At 38.0% G+C, this 22,534-nt stretch overlaps 1 protein-coding gene across 4 annotated transcripts in view; it reads right to left on the minus strand.

The window, feature by feature from the left end:
- Positions 1–3,210: 3,210 nt before the first annotated feature.
- The window catches only part of Enox2 (ecto-NOX disulfide-thiol exchanger 2), a 331,459-nt gene continuing 312,135 nt past the window's right edge, over positions 3,211–22,534 (minus strand). For all 4 annotated transcript variants that reach the window (XM_042682456.1, XM_042682454.1, XM_042682455.1 and 1 more), the window contains 6 exons: positions 19,472–19,653; positions 16,594–16,701; positions 14,175–14,330; positions 13,013–13,121; positions 6,647–6,732; positions 3,211–4,527 (listed from right to left, as the gene is read on the minus strand). In XM_042682456.1, coding sequence (XP_042538390.1) covers positions 4,396–4,527; positions 6,647–6,732; positions 13,013–13,121; positions 14,175–14,330; positions 16,594–16,701; positions 19,472–19,653 — 773 coding nt within the window. In that variant the 3' untranslated portion in view covers positions 3,211–4,395. The remainder of the gene's footprint in view (positions 4,528–6,646; positions 6,733–13,012; positions 13,122–14,174; positions 14,331–16,593; positions 16,702–19,471; positions 19,654–22,534) is intronic.

A 22,534-nucleotide genomic window follows, 5' to 3' on the forward strand; every position in this document is an offset into this window, starting at 1 on the left:
TACTGCAGTAAAAATTCTATTAGCTATCTATCTTATTATATAAATGGAGTTAAGAATGCTACATGAATATTCATTTACCAAAGATGCATGACACATTAAAATGTTCTAGGATCTGGGGATGTAGCAGTGAACAGGATAAATGAGGACAATGCACTCATGGAACTTACACTCTGGGGCTCTGGGGAAAATGGAGAGGTGCAGAAAGTTCAAGAGTCAAACACAGGGTATCATTACCACCTTATCCATACCATTCATTGGGTGGTTGATACTGAGTAGCTTTACATTGAGCTTCTGTGTCTTTGGCTAAATGATTAAAATCAAATCATTAAAATCTATAAATGTCAATATAAAAACATATAAATATCTTCTTGAAAGGCAATTCTGCCATATCTCTGGTATCCCACACTGCATGACCGGGTGTCTGGGACAATGAAATGCTTGGAATATATTTGACCAGTTTACTTTGTAGGAGTACAATGACATGATTTATCCCCACAATTCTAGGTGTGAACATAAAGACATGTTTTTAATATTGTGGGCAAATCGAACTTTGGTTGAATTACCATCATAACTAAACTCTTCGTTGAGAACCCACTGTGGTTAGAACGTGGCCAGGCAATTTAGAGATGTTATCTTTTTGAATCTTTTCCTGTAGGTCACACGAATTCCATAAGGAATTTGAAGCTTTCATTGTGTTTACATAATTTGCCTAAAGACATGTGGGCAGGAGGTGCTTTGGGGCAGCAAGAGAACATGAAAGTTGTTCAATAGCTGGCAGCAACTGCAGTGAAGAATGAAGTAGGGCCTGCTTGGTGGACCATCCTAGACAGCTGATAATCCAGAGGTCTGGACAGTTCATACAGTTCTATGTGCTGAGTCAAAAGTTCATGCACATCTATACTGTCTTTTTGAAATAATACTTTATTCTGTACTATGTTAAAAATCATACATTTTGGGGTCCTAATTTTTAAAAAACTATATGACACAGATATGTACCTAATTTTCTGAAAAAAAAAAACTTTTTCATTTGTACTGAAGAACCTTAACAAGTCACTTAGTAATATTAAAAAAAATCAGAACTAGATGTCACAGGACTAGGGAAGGAGATAAAACAACCATTATTACAAATAAAAAAGGACTTCACTATAATCTGGAAAATCCAACTAGTGTATCTCATAAAAAGAACAAAACAGCAATATTTCAAAATGTATGGTGGAACATTGAAGCATAAATAGCACTGAGAATTTCGAAGGAAAAATAGCTTCAATAATAGATCTCTATGGTGAATGGAAAGAATTGTGTGTGTGAGAGAGGGATGTGCTGCAGTTTGATTATGTAATATAACACAGAAACATGGGATTCTTATATACTGTAACAACTCTTGACTAGTATATAGTATATATCGGGGGTCCCCAGAGAAACAGAGCCAGTGGGATACACACACACACACACACACACACACACACACACACACACACACACACAGAATGTTAGAGGATTTGGCTCAGGTAATTGTGAGAGGGCTTTGCAAGTTTTCCTCAGGGATCTCAGTCTTTCCTCTTGAGGCCCGTAATTGAATAGATGAAGTCCACTTACATTGTGGTGTGTACTCTGCATTAGTCAAAGCCTACTGGTTTGAGTATTCAACTATGGTAATGTATAATTTATGCCAAATGATAAAATTGGCTCCCCTCAAATTTTAATCACATCTAAACATGTTTTCATGCCAACCTGTAGACTGCTGTGCAACCAAGTAAATGGGCAAGTTGAGTCAGAAAAATTAACCATCACAATTAGTATATTCAAGCAAGCTGAGAAGAAGAGACCTGGACTATAATGGCAGGTGTAATAGAAACAGAGTTTGGGGCATAGTGGCTGAGAAACATAATCCAGCACTTGAGAGGTAGAGGTAGGTGAATTGAGGCCCTGCCTGTGGTAGAAAGTGAGGCTCTTGATAGGGGGAAAACAAAGGAGGAGGCAACAATGCTCAATAGGAAATGAACTCATTACCTTGCTCATGTAACTGTAACCCCTCTGTACAGCATTTTTACAATAAAAAACATACAAAAAAAGAATGAGGCTGTGTGCTAACATATACATATACACACAGAGGAGGGGAAGGGACACTTTGGAATATGTATATTAAACAAAGGAGAGAGAAGTGTGGCAGCTGTTGCCTTAAAATTGATTTTAATGTAACTTATTCAAATGAAAATGAATGATGTGGAAAAATTTCCTCTATTTCATAGTATTAAAATAAGTAATTCCAAGCCTGGAACTGGTAACTCAAGTCTATAATCTTAGCAACTCAAAAGAATGAGCTTTGAGGATGGTGGTTTGAGGCCAGTGTAAGAAGGAAAGTCCCTCATTCTTGTCTCCAATCAACCATTAAAAGGTCAAAAGTAGAGGAGTAGTCAAGTAGTAGAGCACTAGCCTTGAGTGAAAAAGCTCAAAGACAGCACACAGGCCTTGAGTTCAAGCCCCAGGACAGGCACACACACCCACAAATAAGACATTTCAGGAGCCCCTGAGACTGATGAATCAAAGCCCTTCCCAGCAGTGTTGATGACAGAGATGCTTCAGTTAGGAAGCATGTGTAAAAATAACCCTCGCTTCCTGCTGGGGTCACAGCATGGAGCTTGAGGAGAGAGCCAATGTTCAGCATGAATGAGCTGTGATGGAATACTATTTCTAGTTGTCAAGCAGGCTTAGCATCTTCTTCCAATATCCTGGTAACTCAAAGGGAGAAGCTGAGATGATCTTCTAAAAGATTACTTAGAAGTCATTCAAACAGAACACAACACAGGTATAAAAAGGAATATTTATCTTTTAAAAATACAACTTTCAACACTACTGGCATGTCATTTACAAAGTACTGTCATTAAATACTCTCCATTGGCCTTGCTCACTCAGTGCATTCTCTTACCTTCAATTGAGCTTAAGGCAGGGCATGCTTGTACTATTGTAAGCACCACTACCATTACCACACAAAAATAAAGAACAGAACACCTCTGCTTATACATACCAGCTCAAATCCCTTTCTTTCCTTTCTTTTTCTTTCTTTTCTTTTTCTTTCCTTTCCTTTCCCTTCCTTTCCTTTTCTTCCCCTCCCTTCCCCTTCCCCCTTCCCCTTTCCTTTCTTTTCCTTTCCCATCCCTTTCTTTTCCTTTCCTATTCCTTTCCTTTTCTTTCTTATCCCTTCCCTTCCCTTTCCTCTTTCCTTCTTTTCTTTCCCCTTCCCCTTTCTTTCTCCTTCCCTTTCCTTTCATCTTTCTGAATGGTCCACATATACTCCAGCACTGCTATATGCTCGTGGGTACCACAGAACTAGAACTGTACCCAGGAGTCAGCACTGCAGTTGGACCTGACCTAGTTATAGGAGGCCTCACATATCCATGTCCCATTATCTATTCATTTGTTCAGTACGACTTATATCAACTCTTTACATTTAGCATAAACACAGTATTTACAGTAGTACAGTTTTCAGTTCAACATTGAGAGCAGAGGAAAAGGGACCAATAGACTGTAAGAAGGCTGGGTGGGGGGGATATTAAAATAAATCCCTTCTGCTAATATGTGTGTGCATGTGCACACACTCACACATGAGCACATTTTACTTCATAGAAAACTAAGCATGCCCTCCTTTAAAAGCCGACTATTTACAAGTGATTCTGAGTAGCATGGATATGCTAGTCATACTGGTTACTAGCTTTTTGTGAATATAGCTAGATTTCCTTTTTAACATTCTGAAATAGACTTTTTACTCAGAAATAACTATTAGAGAAAATAACTTTGGAACATTTGTCAACTTTTGGTTCATAATAGTTTTGCAAAAAGCCACAGACCATGCTTTGTCATTTCAAAGGCGAATTGGTCAAGCACCTTCTAGAGGACACTGATGGGGGTTTCATTTATTGGTCTATCGGGGACTGGAAAGACAATGACAGTTACACAGAGTAGCACTCCAATCATCTCTTTCACTAGTAGCAACATTAATGTGAAGAGAGGTTTGGAAAAACAAGTCACAAAGGAATCATCAAAACATTTCTGTTTACAGTGGTTAAAAAAATATCAGGGGTCACAACAGTAGTACAGACACCAAAACACTCCAAACACTTCTTAGCCTCAGGACTTTTTCAATAGTACTAATAAGAAAAGACAACCAATTGCCAGAAAAGGGGGAGGACGTTACACAGCACTTGAGGTTTGAAGCAATTTCTTTTTAGGGCCTGTAGCTCGAGGTGCTGTTCTAGGATCCTTATTTTAACTCAAAAGATATTACAGGAATGAAATTTAAAGCAACTCCCAATTGAAACCCATTGAAAATACAAATCACTTTCTAAGCTTTGTCCAACATGTTTACTTTCAGGATCCTAAATTGTTAGGCAAAGAGATTCAGGTTAGTTTCAAGCCCTCAAAGCCACAGAACTTCCATCTTTTCTCCAGGCTGGCTCCAACTCCAGTCATTTCTTGCTTGAAGGTATGCTGGAGTCTGCTCATGAGACATTCCACATCACTGGTGCAGATCTGCAGGATGGAGAAGAAATGCCCCATTCAAAATCAGCTTCGTGTGTAGTATGGTTCATGACCATTCTGGTTCTTTTTTTTCCCCTCTGCTGCCTACTTTAGAATCCTGTTGTTGTTGTTGGTGGTGGTGTGTGTGTGTGTGTGTGTGTGTGTGTGTGTGTATATTGGGAGGTGTGCATTTGTATGATTTGGTAGATCAGCTGCGACTACCAGACACAGTCCACTAACTTTGCTATTGTGAAGAGCTTGTGTCAGTTGCCTAAAGAGGTTTGGGTATGTAGCCAGCTGAAAGATGGCTTCTTAGTGCTGATGATCCTATGTGTAGACCCATGGAAGCTGCTAAGTCTCTTGGGAGGGGAGTGGAGGCAGAAATGGCCATCACCAGAGCAGAATTTATTCATACATGCATAGCTCACAAAGGAAAAATAACAGGAATGGGGGATGGTTTGATTTGTATTCCTACTTCTGTTTCTCTCTCTCTTTCTCTCTCTTTCTCTATCTCTCTCTCTCATACACACATACACCAAAATCAAAACTGTTATATTCATTTAGTGCTTTTTCAGGTGGATGTCTTTCCATTAGCAGCTACCTCTAGAAATGTGAACCTGCACACCAGGCTTTACTGAAGAGCACCAGGCATCCTTAAAGAAATCTAGAGTAGCTGCCACACTGAATGTTCCAGAAGTGAGAGGACAGAACTTCCAATTGTGTTGGTATGACTTAAGGCTTTTGTTGGGAGGCTGCTAAGGAGGAACTTGGCCTAGGTTAGAACTTCTCTGGGCTGGCAGTAAAGTAGATCCTGTGCACTGACTGAGGTGAATTGCAGTGTATAAAGAGCAGAACTATTCCAAAATATGCTAGATATTGTGTAGAGAGATGGACATAAAACACAAGCATAGTATGTACATAATAAAAGGTCTGAAGATATACCAAACTGTTTGCAGTGGTTATTCTTGAGGGGTGGGCTTATGTGCAATTCTCACTTTTTCTTCACTATACTTCTATATTGCTTATATTTTAAGACAATGTACATTATGTTGTTTTTGTAAGCTGAAAAGGAGCCAGAATTTTTTTTATTGACATAGTGCTTAATTTCCTATCATTGTAACTGACTACTTGATTCTGGTACTCCCATTCCAATCTCTTTCCCTGCCCAAAGGGACTATTTACTTGTTGAAATAGCATCACTTCCTAGAGGGAAATGAGGGGGGAGTGAGAGCTAGAATGAACACAAACACGATCAAGGAAGATGTATGACCACAGCCAGAATATAGTTAAAGCAATTAGGTCCTATGTTAAGATAACATAGGCTTAATGGTTGAACATTTTGGACATTGAGCTTTCAGGAATCTGTATGCAATGGTACTTGCCAAGATGCCCAGATCCTATGAAATGGTGACTACCATCCATTGAAGGCTACTTATGACAAAAGGTAGCATGAGCATATTCATTCTGAGAAGCCAAGAGCCTCCTGCTGCAAAGAGGCATCTTTCACTTCTTAGGGAATTAGCTGCAGATTTGCCTGGAGTGGAAGCTCCTTCCCACAGGCCAATATTGAGGAAAGGAAATGGCCCATGACATCAGCTGTAAACAGCTACACACTGTGTTACAGAAGCCAGCAGCTCACTGTTGCATCAATTTCTCTTTTGTCCATGCCTCCAATGTTTCACAGTAGACAATGGCAGTGGTGATGGTGGGAGGGTAGTGGAGTTAGACTTCCATTTTGGAAAAATAACAGTTAGTAATGGCTAGAGACCCACGACAAAACTTGTATGGGAAAGCCTATTGTGCTTAACCTAGAGCTCATATGTAAATTAAAGGAATGTAGGTTCTATAAGATCTATCCTGAAAAGAGGATGGCCAGCTCATTTTAGTTTGCCCATGACTTCCCTGGTTTGAGCACTGACAGTAAAACCCTCTGTCTCAGACAAACTAGGACTGAAGGTCACCCTACTTGCCAAAAGGGAATCTCTACATGGAGTCTCAGGGAGACAGCAAATGAGGGGTTAATTTCCTCAGAGTGATAAGTAATGGACAATGTATGCCCAAACAGACTAAGGTTCCCTAACAATCATGAACCCTCAGTTCCCAAGCATTTCCATTTTGGGCCCCCACATACCTTATTATCAAGACGGTGCAAGTAGGAACAGATATATTCAATGCTTGCTCCAAATGGGTGAACATGGAGGAAGGTGGAGATAATTCCTATGGAGACAATATCCTAGATGTTATACTCGAGCATGCCATTATTTGAGATTCCACTATTAAGTAGACAAATTCATATGTATACATGTGCATAAACACAATACAGATATACTGGACACTATACATATATTTAACACATTTAATCATCTGAATCACCATGTGATGGAGGTATTGCCATATCCCTTTCACAAAAGAGGATGTGGAGGCACAGAAAGGTTAAATTGCTCATGACCACACGCTGGCAATGGTAGAGCTGATATTTGAACTCAGTAGCTCTTTAAAAAATATCTTTAAGTAGTTATACAAAGAAGTTGCCACTTAACAACGTAGTTTATGAATACAATATAATTTGATCAACGTCACCTCTTTCAACATTCTCATCCATCCCTCCCCTCCCCATCCCTTCTCTCACTCTTAATTTTGTAGGATATACATTGGATTCTTGTCTGAATTCTTCCCTCGTCTCCTCTTCATCTGCTTACCCTTTCCCCCTTGACTCCACCCCACCCCTTTTGCATACCTGCTTTTTGCTGTTTCAGTTTGCTGAACTTTGACTTTGCCTTTTTTAGGAATTACAGTATTTGAGATCTCCTATAAATCTACCGTATTTCAGTTAATACATTTGTATACATTTGCATGCCAGCCAATGTATTTACTTGTAAGTTTATAAGCTAATTCTAGCTGCCACATATAAGAAGAAATATGTATCGTTTCTCTCTCTGGACCTGCCTTACTTCAGATATATTCAATGCTTGCTCCAAATGGGTGAACATGGAGGAAGGTGGAGATAACATTTTTTCCCAGCTTTCCATTTCTTTACAAATGATACAATACCATTGTTTCTAACGGATGAGTAAAATTCCATTTTTTTTTGTGTAAGTGGCTTTTAATCACTACATGTGCTGCCTCTATATACCTTACCACATGCAGAAAAACTGATATTTGAGAAGTCACTTCCATCATCTGTAATGTTTATAAAACATACAAATTATGGAATTTTATGATAAATTTAGATTATTATGGGTTTTTTAGTTCCTTCGAATAGACTTCAAATTAAACCACAGCATCCTAGGCATTAATGATATCTTGTTAAATGTACAAATCAGACATCTTCCCTGATTAACCTAGTGCCTCTCACAAGACAATCTGCTGATTGTATTTGGGATTTATTTTGTGAGTAGCTCTATAAAGAAAAGCCAAACATTTCACTCATGGCTCACTCAAGTGGCCACTAGCATTCTGTGCTTAGAGCCCCAGCTGTTATCATGTAATAAGAATTCTTTTTTTACATGCTTCAGGAATGCCTATGATGTTGACTCAACCTAACTCTGGGAGTAACTGGAAGCTCAACAACTGCCTTCATTGGTCTGACCATAGGATAATTGTTCTAATAATCTTTGTTTATGCAACAACTAGAAAGATTTCTTCTTTATTTCTGGTGCTGGGGTTTCAACTTAAAGTCTTGCACTTGCTGGGCAGGCACTCTACCACTTGCATACCACTAGCCCTTTTTGCTTTAGTTAGTTTTTAGGTATGTGCTTACCTTTTATTCTTTGCTTGGATCTGCCTAGGTCTTTCCATTTATACTGCCCTTGTAGTTGGGATGACAGGTGTGCACTTGTAAGCCAAACATTTTAATTTTGGTGGGACTGGGGTTTGAACTCACAGCTTTGCCTTTGTGAGGCAGGTGCTCTGACATTTGAGTCACATATTAAGACTTTTTGGATTTTTTTCCTTTCAAATTAGGTCTTGCGTTTTACCTGGGCTGGCCTAGACCTCAAGATTTCCATTTGCTCTTCTTGTACAGCTGGGATGACAAATCTGTGGCATTGCATTCATCTCTTTATTAGTTGAAGGGTCTGACTTTGAACTATGAACCTCCCAATCTCCAACTCTGCAGTAGTTGGGATGACAGGAATCCACTACTGCATCTTCCCTAAATAATTTTGAATTCACCTATTTCTACAAGATCTGATTGATAGATCTAGAAGAGAATTTGCTGAAGACTGACATTTCAATAAAAGTGACATTTGATTTAGTTGTAAACTATAACCTTTTTTGGTCCAATTAAGTGACTGGCAAGAAAAGGACAAATTTAAATTGTGGCTTAGAGTTCACATTGTTCTTTGTGCAAATCTTTCAAAGATAAGATGGTAAAAGAGTCTCGAGGAAGACCTGATGGTAAGTTTCAAAATTTGTTTAAAAGGGATGCTACTGCTTTTAGTATTATTGTTAAATGACTACAGAAGTTGAATTTCTAAACACTGTTTCTAGTTGAAAAACAAAGTTTGAAGAAAACAGTCTATATTCAAAGAAATTCTAGATGTCATGACTAATAGAGACTGACAAATGGGAAGGAATATATCCATAGGTTTAAAAACACTAAACATTTTTGTGAGTTTAAATTCAAAGAACTGATCCTAAAAACAGAGTTCCCTTTCTCTGTCAGCCTGAGTATGTTCTTTAAAAAACAAAATAAACATTTAAAGAACTTTTTCTTTTTCTAGGGCTCTTCATTTTCAGAGCCTGCCTTCTCTCTCAAATACTTCTTCCACAGATCTCCTTGATGCCATGCCAATTTGCCAAAAACTCTGATTTGGAAAATATTAAAAGTTGTCTCTTTCAGGAACCCTATTGCATTATTGGTGGAAATATAAACTAGTGAAATCACTTTGGAAGGTGGTTTGAAGATCTAAACATAGATCTCCCCTATAACCCAGACATTCTACTCCTGGGCATTTACCCAGAACATTTTAAGTCAGGATACCATAGACACTTGCACATCCATATTCATTACTCCACTATTCACAATAGCCAAGTTATGGAAACAGACCAGATGAGTAGATAAAAACATAAACACAATAGATGAGTAGATAAAAATGTGGTACATATAGACAGTGGAATTTTATTCATCTAGTAGAAAGAGTAATATTATGTCATTTGCACAGAAATGGATATACCTAGAACAAATCATGCTACGTGAGGTAAGCCAAGCTCAGAGAGACCAATGGCACATTATTTCTCATATGTGGAAAATAGATCTAAAATATAGTGGACACATTAACTTATACAGTACTCTAGGCATTCACACACAAACAGACTAAAGGAAGATACTCTTAGAGGAGGAACCCAGAGGCATAACTCCTCTGAATATCTAAAATACTGTTTATCAAAATGAATTCCAGGAAATGAAAACATGGTTTTGTTGCTGTTGTTTGTTCTTGCTTTTGTCTTTTGTCTTTTTGGGGGGAGCACAAGGAGGGCAAAGGAATGGTGGAAGAGTGAACAAAGGCAGTCATGGTATTCAATATACACTATGTTAAAATGAACTATGCAACTTGTGGGCAGGGATGGGAGGAGGAAAGTGAAGGAAGAGGTGACATTGTCCAATATCTTACTCCTCACCTGACTGATGAAATGATAACCCCTCTGTACAACTCCTTAATAACAACACACATTTAAAAAATTGCCTTTTTCTTGAAAATTCAGTGGCGGATCCTTCTGGGAATTTCACTTTCTTTTGAGTCAGAGGGTCTTGCTGTGTAGCTAAGCCTTGTCTAATATTCTCTATCCTGAGTTTCCAGAGTACTGGGATAACAGGAAGTTGCGCACAAGTCCTGCTTGTTTGTGAGCACCTTTATTAATATACCAAAGTCTTAACTATGAGTATAACATCTATTACAAAAGAGGCAAGTATATCTTAGAAATATTGGTGCACAAGCCAGCCAGGGTGGAGGACTTCTGAGACTGGAGAAGGGCCACTTATATGGTTCAGTGTTTTAGAAGGCAGCTGAGATTAACCAGCCCCTTCTTAAATAATTAAATGTATTGAACCTCAATCAGACATTGCTCTCCAAATAGAACACAATATCAATATACTTGTGGAAATAGCACTGTAAATGTAAAACGAGTACTATTTACTAAGGGCTTACTATGAGCCAATTATCATAGTAAATGCTTTTTTATTGCTTTATAGGGTAGTCAATGATCTTATGCCCATTTTGTAGATGGTGAAAATGAAGGTCAGAAAATAAATTGTGGGGTCAAGCTGGGAAGGAAGGTCTGCTTGACTTGCTAACCACTTGTGTAATCTTGCCTTTCTGAATGAGGTTTTTTTGTTTTGTTTTGTCTGTCATGGGGCTTGAACTCTGGACTTGGGCGCTGTCCCTCAGCTCTTCAGCTGAAGGCTAGTGCTCCACCACTTGAGCCACAGCGCCACTTTGTTTTCTGGTGGTTCATTGGAGGTAAGAGTCTCACAGACTTTCCTGCCTGGGCTGGCTTTGAACCGTGATCCTCAGATCTCAGCCTTCATAGTAGCTAGGATTACAGGTGCGAGCCACCAGTGCCTGGCCTCTGAATGAATTTTTATATAGTGAGAATAACTCCAGCAATCACTACCATAGAGAGCCTCCTAAGTCATTTGTCAACATGATGCAGTAACAAAGTAAATCTTCAGTATTTGTTCTAGTTCTTAGCACACAACTCTGACAACCCTTTGGAATTTTCTGCGTAGGGTGTCTTATTTTATTTTATTTTTTAACTTACGTTTGAACTCAGGCCCTTGTACTTATTAGGCAGGTACATGGGCCATTCTCTAGCCCTTTTTGCTTTAGATTAGTTTTTAAACAGGGTTTCATTTTTTTTGTTTCAGTTGGCCTGGGAATTGCAATCATCCTATCTATGCCTCATACCTAGCTAGGCTTGCAGCTGTATACTACCACAGTGGCTTACCTGTTCAGATGAAGGTCCTGTTAACATTTTTCCGGAGCTAGCATGAACTATAATCCTCTTGATCTCTGCCTCCTGAATATCTGGGATTACAGGCACAAACAACTGTGCCCAGCTTTTAAAAAATCTGAGACAAGGAGCCTTCAAGATCTGGAACCTGGTGGCAGGTGAGTCACTTAATGGGAGTATGCCTTTGAAGGGGGATATTGAGACTCCAGACACCCCTTCTTTGCATTGTGGGTATGAGGTGAATAATTTTTCCATACATTGGCACCATGATGTGTTTGTTGTTTTTATAAAAGGCTGAAATCAATGAGGCCAACCAAACACAGGCTGAAATATCTAAAATCATGAACCAAAATGAGCCTTTTAATTTTTCTTTATTTTTTGTTGGCTGTGGGCCTTGAACTCAGGACCTTGGGCACTGTCCCTGATAATGCTGTGCCACTTTGAGTCACAGTAGCACTTCTGGTTTTCTAGTGGTTAATTGAAGATAAGTGTCTTATGGGCTTTCTTGCCTAGGCTGGCTTTGATCTGCAATCCTCAGATCTCAGCCTCCTGAGTAGCTATGTTTACAGGTGTGAGCCATTGGTGCCTGGCTTGCCTTTTCTCTTTATAAGTTGATTTGCTTGTGTATTTGTTACCATAAAGGAAAGTGAATCAATGTATTAAGGGATCTGATGTTTGAGCCTAAATATCTCCTCATATATCCAGATTTGTGATACTGAGCCTTGTAACCCCGAATATAAAGATAACTTCCACTTGTACGGTCAGAATGCAATTGAATTAAATTGAATTGTAGGATTACCAGGTGATGGGTTGGAAAGTTGGGAAAAGTGTTGGAAAAGACACTAACATATTCAGTGTCAGTAGGTACAAGATACGTTTTATTTGGTATGAGAGTGATGAGACAAAAACTATCAACTGTTCAACTAGCAGCATGAAAAACCTTGAGAAGCATACACTTGCTTCTAGAGGCTCAGTAGCCTCCAGAACATAAAGTGAGCTCAGCTATCTTTATATACAGATTAAAAATCAGTCCACAAGCTGAGTGCTGTTGGCCCATGCTTATAATCTTATCTACTCAGGAGGTTGAAATATGAGGATTGTGGTTCAAAGCCAGCCCAAGCAGGAAAGCTTGTAAAACTCTTATTTACTACTGAACAAGACAGAAGCGGAGCTGTGACTCAAGTGGTAGAGTGTTAGCCTTGAGCACAAAAGCTCATGGATAACAGCCAGGCCCTGAGTTGAAACTCTACAACCAGCACAGACACACACACACACACAGACACACACACAGACACACACACACACACAGAAACACACACACACACAGACACACACACACAACACACACACACACACAAATATACAATATGCTTACCCACACAGTTGACCTGGTAGTAAATCTACTTCTTCTGACTCCATCACAGTCAGGACTCTGAGGTCTTATGGTCAAATATCATAATCACAAGCATGCTTGTGATTCTTAGGAAGTTCCCTCCCCTTCTCCTCTGTATCCTATGAATTGTATGTGTACTGGCTTCCTTACCCACTAGCAGTGCTTCACGTTCAGATTTGATAGGACTGCCATTCATCGTCTTCTCAAGAGGGTAGTCATTTTCCTGGTTTGATGCACACAGTCGAGGAGCACAGTTTTCCTGTGGGGATAACATGCTTCCTATATCAGTTCACCTTATTTAGAAAGTGAGTTGGTTTCAATGAACTGTGTAACAAGTAACTAATTTTTCAGATGAGATCTCATTGTTTTGCTTAGGCTCATCTTGAACTGTTGGACACAAGCCATCCTTCCATTTTGACTTCTTGAGTAGCTGAGAATATAGGCAATAGGCTCATAAAAGTATCACAGGATAATAAAAGCAACATTGTAAATTATTGAATGGTAAAGAAAACAGCATGGATTACAAAAGTACCACGGATAATCCAAAACATCTTTAAAAGACTTCAAAACAAAAGAAAAATGTAAACACTTATTTTCATCAGTTTGTTATTTTTTTTTTTTTGCTTTATCCTTTTTGACTCTATATAAGTCATCTGGAGAGCCAGACTCAACAGTTATTATGTATTAGGTGCCAGAAATTGGTAGTCATGTATTATCTCCATCAGACAGAAGAGGAAAGGCTAGGATAAATAGGGCAAGTTTGCTAAAATTACATTGCTAAGGAGTGTTAGAGCCAATGTTTCATAACAGGTCATTTAGTGTTAAGAGGATTATTCTTTTTGTCTTTTTTTGAAATGTTATGTCCACACTCTGATATGGTTAAGTGCCATGCCTGAATGAAGAATCTGTAATATAGCCAATCCACTCAAAGGCACTTAACTATTGGCTTTGGAACTAAAAATTAATGCTGATCTCTATTAACTAGAGAACTCACTCTCACTTTCTTCTCTTTGTTAAGGACAGTTAGAATATTCCCGACTTTATGGTAAGAAATGACCATGACCAAAAATATCATTAGTCAAATGATATTTTCTCTGTTGTTGATTTTTTTTCTTTTCTGGAGTATACCAGGTAGGTTTTATAATAGACCTTCAAGTGAAACTAATGCCCGGTAACAAGACTGAAAAAAATGCCTGCATACCATTCATGGATCTTCCCTTCTGTGTCTAGGTTATGAGAACATCTTTTCTTATATATGTGAAAGAGGAGGCTTCAGAAGAAGAAATGAAAGGAATCACTGCTTAAGTCTTACTGTTGTAAAAGAAAATGCTGGGGAAGTGCTTCTTGTGGGGCAGATCATGGCTGACTCAGATGCTTCATCACTTCTTTCCTTCCACAAGCCCTCAGTAGGGACAGAATTCCTTCCATTTTCTTTATAGATGTCTTCAAAGCTTCCCAGAAGCTGTCTCTGAATGAAATGAATGGTCTGTGCTGTGAGACATGTGGTATTGTGCATTTATACGTTTCCTGGCTGTAGTCAAAGGGAAACCCTGTCTTGATGACCCAGTCAATCTTTGGCTTTGAGAATTAAACCCAGACAGTAACCATTATGCCAAGTTTGATTTAAACCACTGGCTCATGTCTAAGCCAGAGGCTACACATCTGCCTCCAATTCCTTCAAAACATTAAATGATACAGTAAGCCAGTTTCTTAACTGTGAGAGTTTAACCAGCTGGGGTTGCTTTAAAATGTTAAGATTTCCTGAGAAGTTTTAGCCACCTTGAACAGAACTGTGTTCTAAATGAAATGATATTGAAAAGATGTTTATTACCTTGAATTCTACTAGTAGATTCAAAGAGCCAATTGTTTCCACCAGTAAGACAGATAAAATATGTTTCTCTGTTACATTGCAAAACACTAAGAATAACTCACATTGGGACTTACTGTCAAGAATCCTCCCTCTCTCAAACCTACAAAAAGATCACTCCTTACCATTACTTACTGCTTATAATCTGAAATCTTTTTTCTTTAGTCTAATTGATGATCTAAGGTTTCCTAATCTAATTTTGTCAGGTTGAAATATTTGGTGACAAATCGGCATCCCACAGACCAGTTTATAATGACCTGTCATGAATTTCTCTAAAAGAAGCTTTATTTAAAACAATAGGAAAACATTCTGACTCATTGTTTTCTTTCTATCAAACAGATGTTTGCTTGAATGTATCACACTACTTCATGAAATATTCAGTTTCAGAATGAGAAAGTTGTTATTTGGTGCAATATGGCAAGTGTCATCTATGCCATGTGACCTTTTGTTTCTTTCAATGAAATTCTTTGCAAAGCAGAAAGGTGCTTATAGTAAAAATGCCCTGAAGTTAATTTTTGTCAATTCTAAGCATAATGCCATTAGTACGACTATGTATGACTATGTACGACATTAGTATGACTATGTAGAGTCTTCTGGCTATACATTTTGTAGAGTCTTCTGGCTATACATTCTGTTTTATGTGGGATGTGAAAGAGAGCTGTTATGTAGCAGGTTGGGAACAATTTAGAACCTCTGGCATTATGAGTAAAGTCCTGATGAGTAGGATAGTTTTGACACTTTTCAATTAAATGCTTGATGAATGAATTTCTCTGGGATTGTGCTCATTTCTTTAATAGCATCCACAAAACTAGAAAGTGAGTTGGTTTTGTGATGTGGAAGAATTAAAAGCATATTGCAAATGGCCTCCAGAAGAAAACATTTTCAATCATTTATTTCAACTACAATAAGATTGCCAATTCCTAATGGTACTCTGGAGATCGTCACTGTGTTAGCAAATCACCCAGGGTCTGTATGTACTGCATCTTCCTGTACTGAGCATAGAAGAGACAGAGCAAGAGCTCCTGCAGTAATGTATCATTGCTGCATTTCAGACTTTTGCTTGAAGCACTAATCTTTCTTTTCTTTATGAGACATCATAAGTAAGTAGTTCTGGTCAATAAGCTTTTCTTCCTTAAAGAATAAGTTCAGCAAAAATATTTAGGCATAGATAAGAATGGAGATATATGAAAAGGAGACATCTATCAGTAGACTGCACACACCTAAAATAGACTGGGTACCTGACTCAGTTGTGATGCACTAAGTCCATCCAGATGTTACTATGCTGTCTCAGAGGTCCTCACTGGTGGTTCTTATTGAAGCAGTCTTTTGCTTAATAAAGCCCCATCTTCTCTTTCCTGTCCCTATTTTCTACCCTTAGAATACTGTGTCTCTGTTTCATCCCAACGTTTCCTTCTTTTTATGTTGGCTATTATTCTTTCTTATGGTGACTCATGATCACACTAGATGGAGTGTCTGTAAACAAGTGTCAGTGTTCTAGCTGCATTTGTGTTTCTTCCTTTCAATCAAAGGTACTCTGTATCACATGAGTTTTCTGTGTTGCTATCAGCTTGATAAAATGAAACAGGGAAGGGTTGTGTACTCTGGTCTAAGACTGAGGAACTTAAGAGATAGATAAACATTATATCTATTGAAAAGCATATTCCACAGACTGTTTAAAGAGTGTCTAAATATCCATACCTCAAAGTAGATCTCTCAATAAAACAATTACCCAGAAAAGGGGATTTTAATACCCAACCACAAACATTCTACATGGATTTCTACTGCAGAAACTTCCAGAGAATTTTCATTGTCACCGAAAAAGGGAAAAAGGACAAGGGGAAAAGTTAATACAGGACTTATGTACCTTTTCTTTAAGATTTTCTAACATTTTTTCCACCTGTAACTTGTCATCTTTGATTTTGTCAAGTTCAGCTTCTTTCCTTTTGTATTCCTCCTGAACTTTTAGTAGGTGCTACAGGAAAGATACAAAAAATCATCACTAATTTAGAAATTACATTTCACTGTCAATCCCTAAGTGAGGTTAGCTCTCAGGCAGACCTGCTTCAATTTCCCCAAAGCACAAACGATCATTTTTCCATGCAAAAAATGTATCAAGATGATTTTTACTTTATTTGATTCCCATATATTTCTTTGAAGTCCATCATATTTTAGGAAGGAATTGATTTATCTAGTCACTTAATTTCTCTGTTCTGACTGGGGGTAAGGCTGGGGTACAATTAAGGGACATTAATTAAATAATTATCAATAGACATTAACTTAATGCTGTAAAGCATTCTCGAAAATAGCCATTTGCCAGGCCAAGTCAATTTCTGTGGACAAAGGAGTGATAAATCTAACTTTCACATGTCAGTTTCTACATCAGTAGGCAAGGAGTCAGAATTACCATTAATAATTACAACAAACACTATTTACTGAGTGCCTCATATTTGGTAAGTATTGAGCTGAAGATTTTACATATGAAATATTTAAAGAGGTTAAGACATTTCCTTCAGGCCATTCAGATAGGAAATGGCAGAATATACTTAAAACCATGTCAGGTCAACTCCAGAGTTCTTGCTGTTAATCACAATCTTTTGAAACAAAACAGAAGAAAGTTTGTTTTTGCTTACAAGGCTATTTTTCTAATAAAAAGTGATAAAAATGAATGAAAATTAAGCTGCGTGCCAGTGGCTCACACCTGTAATCCTAGCTACTCAGGAGGCTGAGATCTGAGGATCGTGGTTCAAAGCTAGCCCAGGCAGGAAACACCGTGAGACTCTTATTTCCAATAAACCACCAGAACCAGGGATAGTGCTGTGGCTCAAGTGCTCAAGTGGTAGAGCGCTAGCTTTGAGCTGAAAAGCTGAGGGACAGTACCTAGGCCCAGAGTTCAGGCCCCAGGACACACACACACACACACACACAAAGAATGAAAATTTTGGGAGTTACCAACTTAACACACACACACACACACACACACACACACACACACACACACACACACACAATGAAAATTTTGGGAGTTACCAACTTAATTCCCAACTGAGGTCTTTCAAGTACTGAAGCAGAAAAAGCTTCGTCATTCTTAAATTGCCTTTATGTGGCATAACTGACCTTATGTGCAATGGTTTTGAAATCAATGTAATAAGGGAGACACTACAAGAGTATTTCCAAACACATCTCAAAGGCTTGCAAAAGGCCATGGGCAGAACTAAATAACGGTATCATGCATATTTTAAAAGTGCTTTGAAGTCTAGCTAAGGACACACATTTGGTAGAAGGATCTTTGGTATAACTTACATGTTCTAATTAAATTCCGTGAGGACAATAAAAGGAAGGTACACATTACTTCACACTTTTTGCTAATAGGAAAGGTGAAATATTAATGTGATATTACTTGTCACATAGGAAGACAATGATGGCAGAAGAAATAACACAGGGCTGCTATTGCTCATAATTTATAATTTCCAACCAGCAATTAGTTTTTTCCTACATAATACCAAAGCTTAGAGTTGAAAAGTACTGTACAATTTCAGTTGCAAGGAAAATGGTCAGTAGTACCCTTACTCAGAAGCACTGCCCCTTCACTATAGTAAAAACAGGTGTTGTGGGCTCAATATAGTAGTAGTTACTCCAAACTTCTAGATACTGAGCACCTATTACATGACATACCTGAATGCAATTGCACTTGGAAGCACGTTACTTCTTATACTAGGAATTCTGTGCATGTAAACTCATTTTCAGGATTGTGAGAATAAAATAAAAGAAACTGATTATTTGAACCCAAAGCACTGATATTTACAAATTCATAATGTTCAAACACACTCAAAGCAAGACTAGGACTCTTGCTGGGTGCCAGTGGCTCATGCCTGTAATCCTAACTACTCAGAAAACTGAGATCTGAGGATTATGGTTTGAAGCCAGCCAGGCAGGAAAATCTGTGAGACTATTATCTCCAATTAACCAGAAAAATGCAGGAAGTGGAGTTGTGGCTCAAGTGGTAAAGCACTAACCTTAAGAACAAAATTTCAGAGGCAGCATCCAGGTTCTGAGTTCAAGCTCCAGGACCACCCCAAATGAAAAAAAGAGTAGGATTCTTGCCATTTCTTCTAAGAGGGTATACTGTTTATAATTCTGTCACTTACATACTTATTATTTCATCAGCACTTTCTCTTATTTAAATAATTGAAGCTTTTCATAAATACCTTGAGGCCCTATCTAGATCCCAAAGTAAGTGCCTTATGAAGCATAAAGAAAATTAGATTGCATTTAATATAGTAATGTTATATTCCTTGATGCTCATTCTTTGAAAATGGGTGATTTTGGTTGTATATTCCTGTAATTCTAGCTACTTAGGAAGTGGAGATAGGAAGATTGCAATATGAGGACAGCTTGGGGAAAAGTTAGTTAGACAATCTTAGAAACAAGCTGGGCATAATAATGTGCAGGCTGAACGAAAGTGCGAAACTCTCCATGAAAATAAGCTAAAAATAAAAGGATTAGTTAGGGGTATAGTTCAAGTGCTTTACCTATGCCTGGTAATCCATTGGTATCTCTGTTATTAGTCAGAATATTTTATTAACTACAGTACATACTCCTTTCCTCAGCTATGCCATAACTTATAATATCAATAATAATAATAAGTTCGATATTATATTTGCACATAGCGGACGTTTTACAAGTGAAGAATTAATGCTATTCTTCCTTAAAGTCTTAAAAATCTGGCACAAAAATGGCAGTACCTGTTGCATTCCTTGTAGGGCTTGTTGTAGGAGTTTTAGCTGCTGTTCCTTGTTTGGGTCATCTTCTCGGTGGGCTTTGCCTTGTTCTTGCTTGAGGAGTTCTACCTCATTCCGATAAGCATCAAGCTGCCAACGGAGGCTGTCATTTTCTTCCTTCAGAGCCTCTGCCTGCGACACTAATGCTAAACAATCCATGGAAAATGTTAAGCCATATGTCTACATTCCTTTGTGGTTCACCTAAGTAATATGAAAGCTTGATATTTTAAGTTAATGTATACAAAAAGATTCTTGGTGTAAAACTTTGTCTGATTTGTTAATGGTGACAAAGCAAAAAGCACACAGGCCCATTTTCATGTGAGCCAAGATCATGATTCATATTCTCTGTGCTATATATAACTAAGATATTTCCAAGTAGCATCATTTTATTTGAAATGCTGTAAACAATTAAGGGTCTTCTAACACAATGATCAAGATGCATTGTCTTCATAAACTGTTTTGTTAAGTGGCAACTCCTTTGTACAACTATGCAAAGATAATACAATATAAAAAACGGAAAGAGTCCTGCAACAATAAAATATAAGACTACTTGCCTCAAATCAACCATCTGCCTACAAAATAATTTTGCTAAATCATGTTTTTAAATAATGTACCATTGACTATTCTTACAGAAGAAAAATAAATGCATGAGCTAAGACCTAAAATTTTTACTTTTTTGCATAGTATATGAGGAACTCCATTCTGCATTAACTGTAGGCAAAAAGCAGGAAAAACTGAAAAAATTAACGACTCTTCTTATTTATAGTCAAAGAAGTGCAGTCATATGGCAAACTGCTTCCCTTTAAAAATTGGAGACAGAGAATACAGCAAACTACAACATAGAGAGCCAGAACTCAGAAGTAGGAACCACAATGAGAACCAGAGCCAAAGTAGAAAAACTTCAAGGTACAATTGACAAATTGTGGGAGGCTCAGTATAGGTAAGTCTGTGAATGGAAGACTTTTGCCAGTTTTACCTACAGGAGCTCTACCAGGTCCTTATAGTGAATATCAGAAAATCCCCTTTCTGCTTCTGGCAGGAGAGGGGAAAGGAAGAACGATTTGAAATTTGAAACACAGGAGGCAACAATGGTTGATAACAAATGTACTCATTACCTTGCTCATGTAACTGTAACCCCTCTGTACAGTATTTTCACAATAAAAAAAAACATTAAAAAAAAAACAGCAGTCCTCACCTGTTGAAAAATAAAGAAATTTGAAACACAAGAACATAAGGCCTAACCCTAGGATAAGCCTTACCTGCTGGGATTTTATTATTTATTTATTTATCTATTTTTTATTTATTTATTTATTTTTAATTGTGAAAATACTGTACAGAGAGGTTACAATTACATGGGCAAGATAATGAGTACATTTCTTATCAAGCCTCCTTTGTTTCCCCTTCCCATCCCTTCCCATCCTCCCCCCCCCCCCACACTCAATCCTCCCCCGGCCCCCCCCCTCCCCCCCGCCCTGCACCAAAGTTGTAAAGTTCGTTTTCGACATAACGACTTGTACATCTCATTGTTGCAATGGGTCCACCTGTATCCCTATTTAGACGATTTGTTTTTTCCCTTCCCCTCCACAAATTATACCGACATCAAATACAGTGTAAGCAGGGGTTATACTATGGGGGAGGGACATACAAAGCAACAAAGAAATAATCTTATAAATGTGTTAGAAACAATCACATGAAAGAAAAAAAATATTTGAATACATATCTTAGGGTTCATTTCACCTAACATCACCTTATCTGACCTTTTCTGCTTGACTCAGACATATACTACATATTGCAAATTGGGCCTGGCTTACTTCACTTAATATAATTTTTTCCAAGTCTTTCCATTTCCTAACAAATGGGGCAATGTCATTCTTTCTGATGGAGGCATAGAATTCCATTGTGTATATATACCACATTTTCTTGATCCATTCATCTACTGAGGGGCATCTGGGTTGGTTCCATAGCTTAGCTATAGTAAATAGTGCTGCAATAAACATAGTCCTGCTGGTAGCTTTAGTGTGGTCTTGTTTGTAAATATTTGGGTAAATGCCCCAAAGTGGGATTGCTGGGTCTTAGGGGAGCTCTATGTGGAGTCTTTGGAGGAACCTCCATACTACTTTCGAAAGTGGTTGAACAAGTTTACACTCCTACCACAATGCAGTAAGGTTCCCTTCTGTCCACATCCGCTCCAACCTGCTGGGATTTTAAAAGTCCCTAACTGATCTGGCTGGAGGGAAATACTCAATTGTAGCTCTCTCTAGCCATTCTGTCTAACCTAAGGATAGAGGAACAATGAACATTAAAACTTAAAGTGGGAGGAGTGTGGGAAAGAAAAGCAGAAGAAAATGAAGGAGAGAGTGACAGTTTTCAAAAAACAAATGTACCATTACCTTACTTGTTCATCACCTTTACAATTAAAAAAAGAAAAACACCTGAGTTTACAGTCCAGGACAAAGGTTCAGCTGAAGTCTGAGAGTTAATCATAGAACTAGAGGATGTTTTCCTTTTTCCCACACAAATGCCTTACAATCACTGGGGATACCTCTCAATATGTAGCCTAGATATATTTGTTTTTGCTTCCTGACTGCTGGGATTACAAGTATGTACCACTACAACCTGCTCTCACATCTGGATTCTAACTAAAATTTATAAGGAATACTAAATGGTTAAAAACCAGTTGGAGGATACAGAGATTTATTGGAACAGATTCAGATGTGGTGAATATGTTGGAATGATCTGAGAGTTTTTTAAGTATATTATAAAAAAATGTAATGAGGTATTAATGGAAAAAGTAAACAGCATACAAGAATTGATGAATAATATAAGTAGGAGGCTGGAAATTCTAAAAGAATAAAAAAGGAAATACTAAAGATAAAAATACTGTAACAACAAGGAAGTATGCCTTTGATAGGCTATCAGGAGACGGGATATAGCTGAGGAAAGAATCCCTGGGCTCGAGGCTATAATGAAAACTTTGAATACTGAAAACCTGTCTCAAACCATTTGGACTTCTATAAAAAATAAAGC

This window comes from Dipodomys spectabilis, unplaced genomic scaffold (assembly GCF_019054845.1).
Source record: "Dipodomys spectabilis isolate Male_0828 unplaced genomic scaffold, ASM1905484v1 ptg000071l, whole genome shotgun sequence".
In the NCBI taxonomy this organism is placed as follows: domain Eukaryota; kingdom Metazoa; phylum Chordata; class Mammalia; order Rodentia; family Heteromyidae; genus Dipodomys; species Dipodomys spectabilis.